A 19,680-nucleotide genomic window follows, 5' to 3' on the forward strand; every position below is an offset into this window, starting at 1 on the left:
CTTGAAGTCCTATTCCTAATAATTTCTAGTGTAGTGAGAGCTACTTCATCACAGTGCTACATCATACAGGCTGGATTTCTGCCTGCTTACATTCCAATAACGCAGATACACATGAAATGACCAGGGGAATTGATAGAACATCACTCAGAGATGCACGAAAACAATAGAACATTCAAAATGGATGAACCTTCCCTTTTAAGAGGAGACTAGCAGGTTGTGGAGTGTGTTTAGGTCTCTGTTTCTCCCTCCATTTAAAATGGATGAACCTTTCCTTTAAGAGGAGACTAGCAGGTTGTGGAGTGTGTTTAGGTCTCTGTTTCTCCCTCCATTTAAAATTATGATACCCATTTGAATGGCTTAATGCCTCAGAGTGGTCTCATGCTGTAGGCCTGCTGATAATGGACAGGTCATTTCCCCCACTGAGGACAGTAATGTATTTTCACCGCACAGCCCATTAGTTACAAACAACGTCAAACCAACATCGGAGCCAAAAACACAGGAAGAAGGTTGGGTTGGGCATGCTGGGTTTGTGTGCTCTAGATAGTTTCCCATTAAGCCATAAGGGAGGGAGTTGAGGCTTTTGGTATTAATCTAACAAGGTGTTTCTTTTTTGCTCTTGCAGAAATTGCCAGGCACTTTCGGTTCGGTAGCCAGGAAGACGCCCATGAATTCTTACGCTACACCATCGATGCCATGCAGAAAGCCTGTCTGAACAGCTACCCCAAGTAAGTTTGTCAAGTCATCGAGTGAAGGACATTAATTATACCTCAATGAAATGTGGATTGAATTGAATGTGGGTGTTCAGAAAGCCTCAATCTGTCATTTTTGGATGGTTCTTTGTCTTTTTTTAATGTATTTCTCTCTCTGGGTCGTAGGTTAGACCGGACGACACAGGCCACCACATTGGTCCACCAGATATTTGGCGGTTACCTCAGGTCGCGAGGTACAGCTTTCAATCTACTGTATTGCACAGTTGGTCAATTCCATTTCAATTCAGGAACTCTTGGAACTGTAATTTGTACTTTCTGATCTGACTGGAATTCAAAATGAATTGATCCCAACCCTGCTATGTCGATAAACTACTTTAAGGCATATTGACAAATTGCCTTAGTGGATTAATTCTATATTTTTCTCTTTCAGTTAAGTGTTCCATTTGCAAAAGTGTGTCAGACACTTACGACCCTTACTTGGACATTGCTGTGGAGATTCGAGTAAGTCTCTTGCTTACTTTAAAAGTATCTTCCTCCTGTCCTTGAATACTCACAAGCACAGATCTAATCAATCAATCACATTTATCCAGATACCCAGCCTAAAACCCCAAAGAGCAAGCAATGCAGATGTAGAAGCACATTGGCTAGGAAAAACTCCCTAGGCAGAAACCTAGGAAGAATGGTACTTATAAATTCTTGTCAGATAGGTGGTCCTATTGATTTATCCCTCGGCCAGAATAAAGAGTTAATTGATGTGTGTTTGCTGTCCCAAAGTCATCAGCTGAATTCCTATTTGGTTTCATGCCTGTGTTGAGTGGTCTTCCGTCTGTCCTTTTCAGCAAGCAGCAAATATCGTCCGAGCCCTGGAGCTCTTTGTCAAGCCCGACGTGTTGAGTGGAGAGAACGCCTACATGTGTGCCAAGTAAGTTCTGAGTAATGATGATGTAACTTCTAACACACTGATATTGTAGACGTACACAAGGCCCACATTAGTGTTATAGACATTTTATAAACAACACTTACACTTTATCAGGTGTAAGAAGAAAGTTCCGGCAACAAAGCGATTCACAGTCCACCGAACATCCAATGTTCTGACCCTGTCTCTCAAGAGGTTTGCCAACTTCAGTGGAGGAAAAATCACCAAGGTAAACCTCTCGCAAAAATAGTCATTACTCTGTTTAAAAATGCTGTTTCAGTGCAACAGTTCTCACCCTAACTGGGTCGTAGTCCGTAGGGCACCATTGCAAAACACTTTGCAATTATTATATATATTTTTTTGAAACATTCAGGAAGTTCCTCCCCATTTAAAAAAATAAAATAACATTTGCTCCCTACTGAACATGCCCCTGATGCTTATCTCGCCTGTGTTTTTGTTAGGACGTTGGCTACCCAGAGTTCCTGAACATCCGCCCCTACATGTCTCAGAGCACAGGGGACCCGGTCATGTATGGCCTCTATGCTGTCCTGGTGCATTCTGGGTACAGCTGTCATGCTGGCCACTACTACTGCTATGTCAAGGTAAGGACATTGATGGTCGGCCTGAGACGGAACATTTGAGAAGGATTTTGTTTGGGAGTCTGAAGGATAATTTACGTTTAGATTTTCACTGTCACTGTTCTATCAGAACGGTATGTTTGTTGTCCTGTTAATCTGTGTTTAGTCTCTACTGTGGCATGTCCCTTCACTTTATTTAGAAAAGCCCATTCATATTTCTGTTGTCTTCACAGGCCAGCAACGGGCAATGGTACCAGATGAATGACTCAATGGTCCATTCCAGTAACATCAAAGTAGTCCTGAATCAGCAAGCCTACGTTCTATTCTACCTGAGGTAAGACATTAACAATATAGTTACCAGACCCGGGTCCAATACAGATGTCTGACCAGTTCAAATACCTTTTACATTGAGACCTTATATAGTTACCAGATCCGGGTCCAATACAGATGTCTGACAAGTTCAAATGCCTTTTACATTGAGACCTTATATAGTTACCAGACCCGGGTCCAATACAGATGTCTGACAAGTTCAAATGCCTTTTACATTGAGACCTTATATAGTTACCAGATCCGGGTCCAATACAGATGTCTGACAAGTTCAAATGCCTTTTACATTGAGACCTTATATAGTTACCAGATCCGGGTCCAATACAGATGTCTGACAAGTTCAAATACCTTTTACATTGAGACCTTATATAGTTACCAGATCCGGGTCCAATACAGATGTCTGACAAGTTCAAATGCCTTTTACATTGAGACCTTATATAGTTACCAGATCCGGGTCCAATACAGATGTCTGACAAGTTCAAATACCTTTTACATTGAGACCTTATATAGTTACCAGACCCGGGTCCAATACAGATGTCTGACCAGTTCAAATGCCTTTTACATTGAGACCTTATATAGTTACCAGACCCGGGTCCAATACAGATGTCTGACAAGTTCAAATACCTTTTACATTGAGACCTTATATAGTTATCAGACCCGGGTCCAATACAGTTGTCTGACAAGTTCAAATGCCTTTTACATTGAGACCTTTTTTCTAGTGAGCCCTGGAAGTGTTTATCTTAAGAGTTTACTCTGTTATGTTTTACATGACATTTGAGTCATTTAGCAGATGCTCTTATCTAGAGCAACTTACAGTAGCTGGTCCCCCGTGGGAATCGAACCAACAACCCTGGTGTTGCAAGCGCCATGATCTACCAACTGTTAGAACTATTCCGTTGGTTCCGTTCTACACGACAAGCTAGATCAAGTATCTATTGCTGGTCTGATGGTTACTAGCGACTGATTGCAGTAGTAGCTAGGAACCATACACATTGACCATATCTGCTCTTTGCCCATTAGGATCCCAGAGACCAAGAAGAACGTGGATGGCCAGATCACCAAGCAGGGAATGGGGAAGAACGTAGCGACGTCAGAGCAGTTCAGGAAGACCAACCTCAACAGACCCCTGTCCTCTCCGCAGGTCACCAAGGTATGGGACAGGCTGGCAGAACGGTCCGTCATCAGAATGTTTGAAAGCAATACGGTATGAATAGACTTGCTGCCTTCGATGTGATACTTTTATTGTCCATTTGCATGGAAATCAATACAATACAGAACGGTTCAAATAAGGACACATTAACTATACTGTCCTTACACAAGGTAATATACCACTGTTCAGTAGCCTGATGGCGGATGAGATGAAGCTGGCCTTACACTATAATTAAGTGTTAAGGCTTGGGGGCGTGTGGTATATGGCTAATATACCACGGCTAAGGGCTGTTCTGATGCACGACGCATCATGGAGTGCCGGGACACAGCCCTTAGCCGTGGTATATTCACCATATACCACAAACCCGTGGTGCCTTATTGCTATTATAAACTGGTTACCAATGTAATTAGAGCAGGAAAAAAATACAAGTTTTGTTATACCTGTGGTATACTGTCCGATATACCACAGCTGTCAGCCAATCAGCATTCAGGGCTCGTACCACCCAGTTAATAATATACATTATACCACTGTTCAGTAGCCTGATGGCTGATAAGATGTAATATACATTATACCACTGTTCAGTAGCTTGATGTAAGCATGGTAAATAAGCATTTCACTAAGGTTGGCCTGTTTTGTTTGGTGTAGGTGACAAATACAATGTGATTTGATGGCTGATGAGATGAAGCTGGCTCTACCTTTTTGTTCTGAACCTGGGGACTTTGTATCGCCTCCTGGATGTCTTGTATGGGGTGTTGTCTCAAGGCTTGGTCGCTGAAACATGTCTCTTTCACTGCAGAAACTGGACCCTTTCCAGCTGCGTAAGATTCAGTCCGTAGAGGGCGGCCTGGGCATACCTGTGTCTAGGAACGGCGCCAACATCTCCCAGCAGCCCAACAAGATGTCCAACGGGACGTCGTCCTCCTCCCACGCACCCACCAGGATACCCAGTGGACCCATGCTGATCGAGGAGCCCTTCAAGAAGCTGAAGAAGCCCTGTCCTCCTCAGCAGCCCCAGGCGCGCAGCAGCACCCCCGCCCCCTCCAACGGTGTGGCCGGCAGGTCGGACGGCGGAGACCGGAGGCACGGGAACCAAGGGGCCAGGGGCCTGGCCGCATCTACCTCACTCAAGTCCCTGTCAGACTCCTCCTCGGCAGACACCTCCGACTCAAAGGTACAGCACTAGTTCTAATATATTATGAATTTTATTGGATGGGCAGTCTGTCTACTATAACTGCACAAATGTACCCTTATATAATTGCGGTCACATACAGGAGGAAAATGTGCATATCTCAAACATACACGTTGTCTTATTTACATGCGCTTCCCTCACTCAGAATGTAATATATCCCATTTATTCTTTAGCCCAGTCATGTTAACGTTATACTGGATTTACCATAAGATGGTCAGTTTGTCTGTGTGTCATTGGTTTCTGGTCACGTTATTCATCAGAACCAAATGCTTGCTATTGTCGTCCAGGATTCCATGGGTACCAAAAGTGCGCCGGTTGGTGGGACGTCCACCCCCCCTAGGAATGTCTCGAACGGCATGGCCTCCCCTGCCAAGAGTGTGGAACGCGTGGGCACGGAGGAGCAGAAGACAGTCAAGCTAAAACCCCTGGCCCTCAACAACATCACATCTTCACCCACCGGCACCACGTCTCCCCCACCCGCCAAGAAATTGGCCCTGTCGGCCAAGAAGGTGAGACTAGAGGCACCGTGAATGGCTCAGTAGCCGCTTACTTGCTGACCAGACTGCACGCGCGCAAGTTGATTTTATACACCGACACCTGATGCGGTCAGGACACTGGTTGAAATAGCTAAACAAACTCTAAACCAATTATATTAATTTGGGGACTGTTCGAAAAGCATTAAACATTTATGACAATTTATCTATCTTGCTGTTGCTAGCTAATTTGTCCTGGGATATAAATATTGGGTTGTTATTTTACCTGAAATGCACAAGGTCCTCTACTCCAACAATAATCCACTGATAAAACGGTAGACCAAATTAATTTCTAGTCATCTTTCCTTCCTTCAGGCTTCTTTTTCTTCTTTGGACTTTATATTGCGGTTGGTAACCAACTTTAAGCTGCATTACCACAACCAACTGGAGTGTGGACCTCAGTTAATCTTTCAGTCACCCATGTGGGTATATGCTCCTAAAAACCAGTGAGGAGATGGTAGAGGCAGGACTTGAAGCGCGTTGAGCGTCACAATTAGAACCAATTTCTATTTTAGCGCCTGGCTACACAGACGCTCGCGAGCAGTGTGGGTGCAATGATTGAATGCATGTGTACATATATGCAACGCTCACACGTGAGACACGTCCAGTCTGGTCAGCATGTTAGCCACTACAGCGCTGTCGGGGCAAGCCAGTACTGACTACTGCGAGAGAGGTTTGTGTCCGATTTTAAAACGAAGACACTGTCTCTGATTTGTAAACGTCTTGTGGATAAATTTGCCAGTCTCCGATTGATGGTGGGTCTTTGTCGCAGGTGTAACAGTATGTTGCGTCTGTTTTTAAAGCTCCGGTGCAAGTAAGCACTGGCTCACACAGATGGCGCGACACTGGATAATAGGCCAAATCATAGTTTAGTAGTCTTTATAGTTAGGGCCCTGTCTTTTGGTTAATCATGTCACGTAGTTCAACTTTAAAAATGTTTTATTTTTATTTTTACGCTGTTTCATCAAACTGTATCCGTTTCTTTTTATGTCAGATGGTCCAGCACCATCCTCAGACAATTGTCTACATTTTTGGTCTAATTCTAAGTTCTGGAAAATGCTTAAAATAAAGGTCAACATCCAGGTCATGTGACATGGTCAACCAAAACACATGGCCCTATTTATAGTCTTATCAGCAATACAGCTACTTTCCCTGGGCTTTGCCTTGGAAGCACTGTAAAGCTAGTACACGGTGTTCCTATTCTCCTATCAAACCAACCAACTAATCTACTGTAAAGCTAGTACACGGTGTTCCTATTCTCCTATCAAACCAACCAACTAGTCTACTGTAAAGCTAGTACACGGTGTTCCTATTCTCCTATCAAACCAACCAACTAGTCTACTGTAAAGCTAGTACACGGTGTTCCTATTCTCCTATCAAACCAACCAACTAGTCTACTGTAAAGCTAGTACACGGTGTTCCTATTCTCCTATCAAACCAACCAACTAGTCTACTGTAAAGCTAGTACACGGTGTTCCTATTCTCCTATCAAACCAACCAACTAGTCTACTGTAAAGCTAGTACACGGTGTTCCTATTCTCCTATCAAACCAACCAACTAGTCTACTGTAAAGCTAGTACACGGTGTTCCTATTCTCCTATCAAACCAACCAACTAGTCTACTGTAAAGCTAGTACACGGTGTTCCTATTCTCCTATCAAACCAACCAACTAGTCTACTGTAAAGCTAGTACACGGTGTTCCTATTCTCCTATCAAACCAACCAACTAGTCTACTGTAAAGCTAGTACACGGTGTTCCTATTCTCCTATCAAACCAACCAACTAGTCTACTGTAAAGCTAGTACACGGTGTTCCTATTCTCCTATCAAACCAACCAACTAGTCTACTGTAAAGCTAGTACACGGTGTTCCTATTCTCCTATCAAACCAACCAACTAGTCTACTGTAAAGCTAGTACACGGTGTTCCTATTCTCCTATCAAACCAACCAACTAGTCTACTGTAAAGCTAGTACACGGCGTTCCTATTCTCCTATCAAACCAACCAACTAGTCTACTGTAAAGCTAGTACACGGTGTTCCTATTCTCCTATCAAACCAACCAACTAGTCTACTGTCAGACGAGGGCTGGGCGATATGAAGAAAATATCATACATTTTACAGTATTTTATGAATAATCGTTTTTAAATAATAGATCTAAATATGCTTTGAGTAGTTCATGACCCTAGGGTAGCAACACAAATTAGAAGTCATCTCAATTTCTCCATTTATACCATTCAATCCAACTCCACACTGTGCCACGCAGCATGATATGGGCAAATAATATAGACCTAGTTAATTGTTGAACTGTTGGAATTAAAGTAGTTGGAATATAGTGGGCAGCACCGTGAATACGTTGTTTTGACACGACAATGAATGAATAAACCAGGGAGGAATTATTTACAGGGTAGGAACCAGTGTTGGTCAGTGTTTCCAGGTGACCCTAATTAGATGTTACATTACATTTTTTCTTACTGGTGAATGCCTAGATAAGATACCATTGCACAAACATGCTTATCAGAGAGGAATAGGCAAAGCATGAATATGTTAGCTAGCTAGCTTCATGTATGTAAATATGTATATGTAAATCATATTTTGTCACATGTGCTGAATAGTACAGGGAAATGTTTACTTACAAGCCCTTAACCAACAATGCAGTTAAGATTTTTTTTAAATATCTACTAAATAAACTGAAGTAATCAATAAACATGAAAAAAATAAAATAATAGAAAAAACAAATAATTAAAGAGCAACAATAAAATGACTAACGAGGCTATATACAGGGGGTAACATATAATGTCAATTTGGGGGGGGGGTTAGTTGAGGTAATAAAGGTAATATGTAGGTAGAGGTAAAGTGACTATTCCCAGGGTCCTTAGCTTAGTAGGTTTTAGGGCACTATGGTGTTGTAGTCAATGGATAGCATCCTCACGTAGGTGTTCCTTTTGTCCAGGTGCGAAAGGGCAGTGTGGAATGCAATAGATTGCGTTATCTCTGGCTCTGTTGGGGCGGTATGCAAATTGTAGTGGGTCTAGGATTTCTGGGATAATGGTGTTGATGTGAGCCGTTACCAGCCTTTCAAATCACTTCATGGCTACAGATGTGAGTGCTATGGATCAGTTGTCATTTAGGCAAGTTACCTTGGTGTTCTTGGGCACAGGGACTATGGTGGTCTGCTTGAAACATGCAGGTATTGCAGACTCGGTCATGGACAGGTTGAACATGTCAGTGAAGCTACTTGCCTGTTGGTTAGCACATACTCGGAGTACACGTCCTGGTAATCCGTCTGGCCTTGTGAATGTTGACCTGCTTAAAGGTCTTACTCACATCGACTGCGGCGAGCGTGATCATATAGTCGTCCGGAACAGCCGGTGCTCTCATGCATGCGTCAGTGTTGCTTGTCTCGAGGTGTTCGTAGAAGTAATTTAGCTTGTTTGGTAGGCTTGTCACTGGCCAGCTCGTGGCTGTGCTTCCCTTTGCAGTCCGTAATAATTTGCAAGCCCTGCCACATCTGATGAGTCTCGGAGCCGGTGTAGTTGGAGTCAATCTTAGTCTGGTATTGATGCTTTTGTTGCCTGTTTGATGGTTCGTCGGAGGGCATAGCAGTATTTCTTATAAGATTCCGGGTTAGAGTCCAGCTTCTTGAAAGCAGCAGCTCTACCCTTTAGCTCAGTGCGGTGTTGCCTGTAATCCATGGCTTCTGGTTGGGGTATTTATGTACGGTCACTGTGGGGATGACATCATCGATGCACTTATTGATGATGCAGGGGACTGATGAGGTGTTTTCCAATGCCATGGAAAGAATCCCGGAACATATTCCAGTCTGCTAGCAAAAAAGTCCTGTTGAGCTAAGCTTCTGCGTCATCTGACAACTTCCGTATTGAGCGAGTCACAGGTACTTCCTGCTTTAGTTTTTGCTTGTAAGCAGGAATCGGGAGGATAGAGTTTTGGTCAGATTTGCCAAATGGAGGGTGAGGGAGAGCTTTGTATGTGTCTCTGTGTGTGGAGTAGAGGTGGTCTGTAGTCTATAGCTTTTCTCTGGTTGCACATATAACATGCGGGTAGAAAATGTGGTAAATCGGATTTAAGTTTCCCTACATTCCCTACATTTAAGTCCCCGGCCACTAGGAGTACCGCCTCTGAATGAGGATTTTCCTGTTTGCTTATGGCCTTATACAGTTTGTTGAGTGCGGTCTTAGTGCCAGCATCTGTTTGTGGTGGTAAATAGACAGCAATGAAAAATATAGGTGAACTCTCTTGGTAGATAGTGTGGTCTACAGTTTATCATGAGATACTCCACCTCAGTCGAGCAAAACATTGAGTCTTCATTAATATTAGATTCAATGCACCAGCTGTTATTGCCAAATAGACACAGACGTCCACCACTTGTCTTAACGGAGGTAGCTGTTCTATCTTGCCGATGCACGGAACACCCAGCCAGCTCTATGTAAGGTTGTATTCGGCGCATTTGACTAATACAATTTGATTTGTTACCATTTCGTTGTTCATCCACAACTCAGTGAAACATAAGATATTACAGTTTAATCTCCCGTTGGTAGGATAGTCTTGATCGGAATTAATCCCGTTTATTATACAATGAGTGCACGTTGGAAAATAGGACTGATGGTAGAGGCGGGTTACCCACTCGTCGGATTCAAGGCACCCCGACCTATGACCCCTATATCTCTGTCTCTTCTTGATGCGAATGACATGGATTTGGGCCTTGTTGTCTGAAGTAAATCCTTCGCGTCCGCCTAGTTAAAGAAAGAAAGCTTTGTCCAGTACGAGGTGACTAATCACTGTTCTGTTATCCAGAAGCTCTTTTCGGGCCATTCTGGTGGCAGAAACATTATGTACAAAATAAGTAAAAAAAATAACGCAAATTGTTTTGGAGCCCGTAAAATGGCAGCCATCTCTTCCGGCACCATTTTTAGTATTAAGCTCAAGTAGCAAAAGGAGTAAACTATAAAAACGGACAGTTTACGTGCTGGAGTTGAGTACCACATTTTTAACAAACCAGACATGGTTATAGAAGGTAAAGTAAAAACTCAAACTGCTCCGTGCATCAATACCGGTGTGAATATGGTATACCGCCCAGCCCTATGCAAGACCAGTACACCGTCTGTGTTCTTATTCTCTTGTCTAACCAACCACATACTCCAGTACAGGTCTCTCCAACCTTGTTCTTGGAGAGATACTGTCCTGTAGGTTTTCACTCAACCCTAATCTAGCACACCTGATTCTAATAATCAGCTTGTTGATAAGCTGAGTCAGGTTATTAACAACTGGGGTTGAATTGAAAACCTGGAGTGAGAGCGTACAGGACCGTGTCTCTCCAGGAAGGGTTAGACGGCCCTGTATTAGTAGTCGCCTCTTTTTACAATGTTTGTCTTGTTGTTTCAGTTCCAATTATTTTCTTCTAACCATTTCTAACTCTTCTCTGCCATACCATCCTCTCCTGTTTTTCTCTCTCTCCCTTGTTCATTTGTTCTTCCATCCGTCTTTACAATGATTCCTTCCTCCTTATTTGATCATCCCTCCTTTTTTGTCACGTTCATGGCAATTTTCTTTTAGACCACCAAGTTTTTATTTTTGTCGATAACTGCAGGCCAGTCGCAGCCGGAGTCCGAGCAGCACTGAGGCTCAACACCCCCACCTGCCACGTCATCCGTCCAGTGACCGCACGCATCCTGCTCAACTTAACCTCACCTTCACCTCACCCACTCACAGTCACAGGTACGAACCGCACCACGCCCCCCCCTCAACAGACCGTTCACAGCATTGTGTCCAGTTAGGCACAAAACAGGAGAACTATTTGAACCCGAGTAAAACAGGGTGGTACTATCTGAATTTGTCCAATTTAGAAACACTGCATTCTGTTTCCCTTTCAAAGCAGTTTGTTACGGTATGCTCTACTGAACATCACCCAGTTCTCACTGGTTTACTGTCCCATTGGTGAACTTTTGAAGTAACACATAAGACTATACGTTGTGTTCAATATTTTTCTAGATGGTTTGAATTTCTCCTATTTTGTTATTGAACATTTTCTTCTCGTTCCCCTCTCAGGGTTGGTCCATTCCATTCACCCAAACTGCAATCTCCACCTGCAGCCCACCATGTCCACTCAGGCATCCCATCTAAGCGTCAGAGTCCCCAGAAATCAAACTCCACCCTCTCTCCAAAAACCAATGGGCTTCAGCCCCACCTTCCAAAGATCCCTAAACCTACCGAGACCCCCAGTCTGTCAGAGCCTGGCCCAAGCAGTTCCGCCACCCCCTTAAAGAAGAAAAATAAGAAACGGCGTCACTCTGAGATGGAAGGCGGAGAGCGAGAGCCAGCACTGGCCTACGTCATCCCAGACATCCCCGCTGAGCCTGAACTGATCGAACCGGCCAGTGAGAGGAAGAGGAGGAAAAGGAGAAAGAAGAGGAAGAGGGAGGAAGAGGATGGAGATGCAGCCGAGAACCACAGGGAAAGGGTTCAGTCTCATCTGGAGGCTTCACCGCCGGCCCAAGAGGAGGACTGGTGTCAGGGGGGATCATGGAGACTCAGTCCCCCTGACCAAAGAGCGCTGGAACAACCAAAGCAGCCCCATCCCCAGCCTAAGAGTAAGCTCCAGTTGGTTCCAGTGGTTCTCCAGTGTGATGCGAATCAAGGAGAGCAGAGTATGGACACTGTGACGATGATGAAGAGGAGGAGGAGGAAGAAGAAAAGGAGATTGGAGGAGGGACCGGAGGAAGCAACATTAACACGTTCTGTTTCAGAAAGGTCACTGAAATGTTATGGTGATATTCTAGCTAGAAAACGTAGATGCATTAGAGTACTATTATTTGTCTGTTTGGTCATGTAGCTTTAGACCTACAGCAGTAAACATGTCAGTTAAAAGGTCCACCGCATCAAAGTAAATAAAACATACAGTACCAGTCAAAAGTTTGGACACACCTACTCATTCAAGGGTTTTTCTTTACATTGTAGAATAATAGTGAAGACATCAAAACTATGAAATAACACATATGGAATCATATAGTAACCCAATGTTTTTTTTTTTTTAACAAATCTAAATATATTTGTGGTTCTACAAATTAGCCATCCATTGCTGTGTTTCTTGGCCTAAGTAAGTCTCTTCTTATTATTGGTGTCCTTTAGTAGTGGTTTCTTTGCAGCAATTCGACCATGAAGACCTGATTCACGGTCTCCTCTGAACAGATGATGTTGAGATGTGTCTCTTACTTGAACTCTGAAGCATTTATTTGGGCTGCAATTTCTGAGGCTGGTGACTAATGAACTTATCCTCTGCAGCAGAGGTAACTCTGGGTCTTCCATTCCTGTGGCGGTCATCGATGAAAGATATTCCACAAATGTAACTTTTAACCAGGCACCCCTGTTAATTGAAATACATTCCAGGGGACTACCTCATAAAGCTGGTTGAGAGAATGCCAAGAGTATGCAATGTCAAATCCCTGCCCAAAAAAGATTGAACACTTTTTGGGGGGAGGGGTTACTACATGATTCCATGTTTGTTATTTCATAGTTTTAATGTATTCACTATTTTACGATGTAGAAATAAAGAGAATCCATGGAGTGAGTAGGTGTCCAAACTTTTGACTGGTACTGTATATATTTAACTTAAGGCTGTGATGCCAAGATATTAGCTAAATGTATTGGAAGCAACATAAAGCATGTATCACTGGGTCAAACCTACCCCGACTAATATGGAATCTTACATGGGGAGATATAGGAGAAAATACAACCAAATGTTTAGTTTCTTTGCACATTGACACGTTAAAAATATAAATCTATATTTTTTTGTGCAGCAGTTCTGGGACGAAGGACACGGTTGTTGAAAACGGCGCTGGGGATTCTACCGCCCCAAAGAAGTTAAAGAAGCGCAGGCTAAAAGAAGAGGTGAAACAGTGGGAGGAAAGCAGACGTTGTTGCTCCGGCGACCAGAGGAGCGACACTGAAGCAGCGGAGGCCCTTCCCAAGAAGGGCACCGTGGAGAGCACCGGTAGACCCACACACCACACACTGCTGCACTGACTGAAGCCAACAGTCCAGTCTTACCCTTTTTTACCGTAACCTATTTGGCTAAACTTTTTTTAAACTCATACTCGAATATGGTTTCAGGACTTGAACTCCTGTCGGCAATATCTCTTGATTAGGCTGTGGGCAATATCTCTTGATTAGGCTCTATCCTTGTTTTGCATTATGTAAATTATGTTAACAGTTTTACATTTCCCAGGGCTCAATTTTTTTTTATTTTGGCTCTTTTTGTTGCATCTGCAAATGTTTTTCTGGATTAAAAAAGGGGCAGGTGGTGGGCGTGGCAGGTGGTGGGCGTGGCAGGTGGTGGGCGTGGCAGGTGGTGGGCGTGGCAGGTGGTGGGCGTGGTGGGTGTGGCAGGTGGTGGGCGTGGCAGGTGGTGGGCGTGGTGGGCGTGGCAGGTGGTGGGCGTGGTGGGCGTGGCAGGTGGTGGGCGTGGCAGGTGGTGGGCGTGGCAGGTGGTGGGCGTGGCAGGTGGCGTGTCAATGAGCGCGGTCGGCCCCGCCCTCCTGGCTTTGTAGCTGGGAAAAAACATTACGCCGGTTTCCTGCAATTCTACATATTTTTCCATAGAGCTGAGAAATTGTTTTTGTTTTAAAGAAGTTTCATGCATTTTGTCATGGTTACTGCTGTTCTTTTGCTCAAACATAATACACAATGCTGCTAAATTAATTGTTTTGGGAATTTTAATTTCTTCCTGACTGTCACTTTTTATTTTGGTGCTTGTTAGTTCTCAAAGATTATATTATATAAAACTACAGGTCCATTATCTTTACTAGCTACTTTATTTCTGGATTTCGTTGTCCCTGGTTGTGAATGTTTCACCTCACTCTACTCCTTCCCCCCACCATAGCTGGAGTGATCGTGTGGGACAGCCAGGTTAAGGATGGCTACAAGCGCTCCAAGGCCCCCGCTGCAGAAGCAGTAGAGGGTGGTCCTGGGGATGTCCCCCACCCAGCCCCCATGGTCTGGGATGGCAAGAGGAGTGGTGGAGTGGTTGAGGAGCTCCTGAAGAACTCTTTGGACAAAGCCTATGGAACCCAAGGTGAGATCTAGAACATAAGACATTCTCAAGGTTGTACTTTACCTCCAGTGGAGTCAAGAAATTGTAATAAAAAGTTGTAGCTAAGTTATTTATGTAGCTAACTAAGTCTCTCTGGGAGACTAATGGCAGTAGCGGCTCATACCGCTGTTGTGCGTAGCGCTGTAATGACTGAGGGGGGTGGGTGTGTCCAGTCCTCAGCTGGGAGGGAGAGGCATCTGCCATCAGTAGGGATGCCATTGACGACACCCGTGATGCCAGAACCGACATGGTGATTGACGAGTGGGATGAGGACTTTGACAGTGGAAAGGTGAGAGGGCACCCACAGACACACAAGCCCGTGGAAAGCTGTTTTCACATAGTGATTGTTTCAACAGAAGACATTATGTTAAAGGGATACTTTAGTTGTATCTTGTTTTTGACTTACCTAGGATTCTGTTTTAAATTTTTATCCCGGATATTTAGCAACATCCTGAATCTCCTGGCCTTCCTCTAGTCCCTTGTGGAAACTGAATGCACCAGTTAGCTCTGCATCTAAAGCATGTGTGAAGGGCTCCTTCTGGCTGAACTATTCCTAGAACCTTGCCTGCACCGCTAACTGGTTCCGGCACGCTTTACCTCTGTTACCTCTGGTCTGAACATTTCTTATGTGTGTATGAACAGGTGAAGAAAATGAAAAAGTACAAGCGAGAGAAGAGGAGGAGCGGCAATATCTTCCAGAAGATCCAAGACCGGCGGAGTATGTGGTCGGTCACACCCGGCGCCAAGAAGACCGGCTTTGGATACCGTCACTGAGAGCCAACCAGAATGGATGTTTGGATACAGTCACTGAGAGCCGACCAGAATGGATGTTTGGATACCGTCACTGAGAGCCAAACAGAATGGATGTTTGGATACAGTCACTGAGAGCCAACCAGAATGGATGTTTGGATACAGTCACTGAGAGCCAACCAGAATGGATGTTTGGATACAGTCACTGAGAGCCAACCAGAATGGATGTTTGGATACAGTCACTGAGAGCCAACCAGAATGGATGTTTGGATACAGTCACTGAGAGCCAACCAGAATGGATGTTTGGATACAGTCACTGAGAGCCAACCAGAATGGATGTTTGGATATAGTCACTGAGAGCCAACCAGAATGGATGTTTGGATACAGTCACTGAGAGCCTTCCAGAATGGATGTTTGGCCACATACAGTACAACCGAACTGGAGTGACGACACGTGACACCACTGTAACAACGTGACTATTTTTTTAATTGCTTGGTGGTTCATACCCTGATTGCAATACGAGAGACCATGGCCAGTTAACAGAACAACACATCTTTGATCTGTGCTGGTCTCTTCACTATAGAACTTACCGCAAGTCTTCCTATGATGACCGAGTCTGGTGAGCTGACCAACATGGGCTGTGATGTTACCACTGTCAACCAGGGTTCAGCAACAATGAGTTGACCATTGCTTCTACACCGTTGTCTCAGATGGATATGAAAATATTGTTCAGTCAATGGTGCTCAAGCTGCTCATGAATATGATGGATTTACCGTACTGTGATGAGCTTCCATCTGTGGTAATAACATGACACGATGTTATGTTAGGAATTCAGAACAAGTCATGTCAGGAATTCTCATATTTACATGGTTGGGCTACTCTAGGAGACGGTTCTGGGGTTTTCTAGCCGGTATCAAAGGATGTGGCATGCACCATATAGCATTTATCTGTGTGAAAGGCTGAGGTGAGAGATTTTGTATAATGTATGCTAGATAACCCTTACCCATCAGCTAAATGTATTGAAACCTATGAGGGAGACACTTGGGTTGTGTTCAGGTGGGCGAAACGTGCAGAACTTTGAATTATAGTAATGTAATGTATAGAGCTGAAATGATTTCCTATAGAAAATCATTGTGTTCTACACAATCTATTTCTCTGAACATTCTAAAATGTTGCAACCAGAGATTTAGTGTAAAAAATAAAAAAAATTGGTTGGTTGGTTGGTAAACGTTGATCGCCGTTCTTGCTGAGTAAAGCAACACTCCCTATACGTTCAATGCATTTTCCCACAAATGGTGGGTAAACTCTTGGGCAAAATACAAAAACATGCGTAAATGACATTTCTGTGCGTTTATCCTCTACTACACCACTGGTTACAACCGCTGTGCTGACTGCTGACTGGGCGATCTGCAGGACAGTTGGCCAATAGAGGTGAACACTGTTCTCCTGACTCATATGGCCTATTCTGTATGTGAAGACATGTGGTGACCATCTCGCGCTGATCACCATCAGCACAATCACCAAGTCACCTTTAAAAGATCCCAAACATGAACAGGACCACAGATGGTGAAGCCATCATAACTGATATGCTTTATTCCCATCCTCTCTTTTAGTTTGGGAATGATTGATACTTTTATGGTTTTATGGTTTCTTATTCTGTGTGATTTCTTTGCCACAATGCCTTCTTGGTATGTTCTACATGACTTGATAAAACTGACCCACTGTGGCTGCTGCTGACACATTTACATATTCTGATTCTACTGTTATTTTATGAATTGTTATGAATTTGGAGGGGAAACAGTCACACGCCTGTTCCACGCAGACAACAGGCCTCCATCTTTAATCTAATTGATTATTGTATGCGTGATGGTGGTATTTGAAGTTTCCTACATCAGAATATTCAGTACTGCGTCCCTAACAGATTTGTTTTTGTTTCCTTTCCTGGGTGAATTTGACGGTTCTGAAGATGATGTAATTTGGTAGATGTGTCAGAATAGAAAATGTCATGGTCGATTAACACCAAGTGATGCTGGAATATGAATTGCCCCAACATCAGCTAATTGCAAAGTTCATAGGCGGATGTCTCTACCCCCAGGTCAAGTCGGGGACTGTAACGATAACATCAAGGCTTTGCCTGTTTGTAACACCACATAATCCACCTTTTAATGGATTAGGCATATCATTGTTTCATCTGCTTTCTAATCCATTTGCTCTCCTTTCTGGTAAATAGTCCCATTCTGTTTTGCAAAAGAGGGTATGAGTGATTCTGGGGTGGGTGGGTTGAATTGGGAACTTTTTTCAACCCTAGACATCTACAGTAGGTCTACAGTAGTGGAGCTTATTGCTCATCTCTTCTGCGTGTCAATCCCAAAATGTCAAGTCCTTGGTCCCTGGTCTCTAACTAAACGTTGTGTTGGTGACCATCATTTAGTAATGCTCCATCACCAGGTCCCTGGTCTCTGTTGGTGACCATCGTTTAGTAATGCTCCATCACCAGGTCCCTGGTCTCTGTTGGTGACCATCGTTTAGTAATGCTCCATCACCAGGTCCCTGGTCTCTGTGTTGGTGACCATTGTTTAGTAATGCTCCATCACCAGGTCCCTTGGTCTCTGTGTTGGTGACCATTGTTTAGTAATGCTCCATCACCAGTGAACTTCAGCTTTGTTGTGCATCATGTGTTTTCTGAATGAATTTTGGGCCTCAAACAGTTCTTTCTTTGTGTGTTCTATCCCAGATAAAGAGTTGCATTTAGGCTGGTCCCAGATCTGTTTGTGTGGTTTGGCCAACACCTATGGCCATTGTAAATGTTGGAAATACAGCACAGACATCTGGGGCCAGGCTAGAGTACGTACGTTGCCCCAGGCACTGTTAGTTTGAAGTTGATGTATATGCTATTAGTACATGATCATTGTCCCAATCTTTACGCTCTCTATGCAAATCACCCACAGACAGTCCAACTAACTGGTAATCGGGAACCTGATGTACCCAGCCATCCCCCAACCTTACAACCCTCATGTTCAACCAACCTTCTAGCCAAGTCCACATTTTATTACACACCCCCACCATTTTTATCCTGTTTTCTACCAGTATATTTGGGGGGAGGGGGGTGAAAACATGGGATCTTCCACGTTATCTGGGCACTGATTTTGATAAATAGATTATAAATGATAGTCATTAAACAAAAGCGTTTGGCCAGTGTAGAAGATTGTACAGTCCGCCTGGTGTTTCCCATGCTTTCCCCGTCATCCCTGCGTAGACTCAGCCTTTACAAACCATCCGGATCTGATCGGCTACACGGAAACAGAATGCAAGCTTGTGAGATCAGGATGATTCGTACGAGGCTAGTGTAGTTCTAGCCACCCATTTGACTTTCATTCTAGAGATGTCGGCTTAAACAGTAGAGTTAATTGATAATGTTAAATAATTTAAAGAAACTTTTCACAAATCTTTAATGTGTTATAAAAAAAATACAGATGAAATCTGTATTTGGATTGGTGGGGGATTGTGAGACTTTAAATAATTTCTTGCAGATGGATGTTCGTGTTTCATACGATGACACCTTGTTACTGTAGTGTCATACAGTACGAGAGCGGTGTCATCACCAGTTCCATTGAATGTGTTTAATGTTGACTGTGAAATGAGCTTTAGGACATGTTCGAATGTCAAGGAAACTGACACCAGGACATTATACTGGTGTGACTGATCCATTATACTGGTGTGACTGATCTGCGTCATGTTTGCATTGATGGTTCTATATTTTGCACCGCCTTTTCAGACCAAGGAGAGACATTTCATAATGAAAAGTGACTCTTACCAAAATGGATCATGTAATTAGCTATACAGGTGCAATAAAGTTGTGACTTTGTGAATAGCGGTCTGGTCTTGCTTCTTTGTTAGTAGAACATCTGGATATATTCTACTAACCATCAACAGCCTGGATGGAATATCAGACTGCATTTTAGTTGTTATATGGCTCCTACAGCGCATGTGGAAAGTATTCAGACCCCTTCACTTTTTCCACATTTTGTTACGTTACAGCCTTATTCTAAAATTGATTATATTAATTTCCTTCAATCTACACACATGTTTAGACATTTTTGATAAAAAAAATGTTTTTTTAAAACAATACTTGTTTTCATAAGGTAAGACCCTTTGCTATGAGACTTCAAATTAAACTCTGGTGCATCCTGTTTCCATTGATCATCCTTGATGTTTCTACAACTTGATTGGAGTCCACCTGTCGTAAATTCAATTAATTGGACAGGATTTGGAAAGGCACACCTGTCTATATAAGGTCCTACAGTTGACAGTGCATGTCAGAGCAAAAACAAAGCCATGAGGTCAAAGGAATTGTCCATAGAGCTCCGAGACAGGATTGTGTGGAGGCATAGATCTGGGAAAGGGTACCGAAACATTTCTGCAGCAT

At 43.5% G+C, this 19,680-nt stretch overlaps 1 protein-coding gene across 4 annotated transcripts in view; it reads left to right on the forward strand.

Annotated features, from left to right (window-relative positions):
* Window positions 1-19,123, forward strand: part of LOC110516187 (ubiquitin carboxyl-terminal hydrolase 36) — a 34,603-nt gene extending 15,480 nt beyond the window's left edge. For 2 of the 4 annotated variants that reach the window (XM_036939183.1, XM_036939186.1), the window contains 16 exons: window positions 623-725; window positions 876-943; window positions 1,141-1,211; window positions 1,550-1,632; window positions 1,744-1,855; window positions 2,088-2,228; window positions 2,438-2,538; window positions 3,552-3,735; window positions 4,478-4,852; window positions 5,158-5,379; window positions 11,007-11,134; window positions 11,465-12,166; window positions 13,213-13,406; window positions 14,295-14,486; window positions 14,678-14,793; window positions 15,147-19,123. In XM_036939183.1, coding sequence (XP_036795078.1) covers window positions 623-725; window positions 876-943; window positions 1,141-1,211; window positions 1,550-1,632; window positions 1,744-1,855; window positions 2,088-2,228; window positions 2,438-2,538; window positions 3,552-3,735; window positions 4,478-4,852; window positions 5,158-5,379; window positions 11,007-11,134; window positions 11,465-12,166; window positions 13,213-13,406; window positions 14,295-14,486; window positions 14,678-14,793; window positions 15,147-15,278 — 2,924 coding nt within the window. In that variant the 3' untranslated portion in view covers window positions 15,279-19,123. The remainder of the gene's footprint in view (window positions 1-622; window positions 726-875; window positions 944-1,140; window positions 1,212-1,549; window positions 1,633-1,743; window positions 1,856-2,087; window positions 2,229-2,437; window positions 2,539-3,551; window positions 3,736-4,477; window positions 4,853-5,157; window positions 5,380-11,006; window positions 11,135-11,464; window positions 12,167-13,212; window positions 13,407-14,294; window positions 14,487-14,677; window positions 14,794-15,146) is intronic. The other 2 variants (XM_036939184.1, XM_036939185.1) reach the window with 2 other exon arrangements.
* The last annotated feature ends 557 nt before the right edge of the window (window positions 19,124-19,680 follow it).

The sequence above is a fragment of the Oncorhynchus mykiss genome, chromosome 12 (assembly GCF_013265735.2).
Source record: "Oncorhynchus mykiss isolate Arlee chromosome 12, USDA_OmykA_1.1, whole genome shotgun sequence".
Lineage (NCBI taxonomy): Eukaryota > Metazoa > Chordata > Actinopteri > Salmoniformes > Salmonidae > Oncorhynchus > Oncorhynchus mykiss.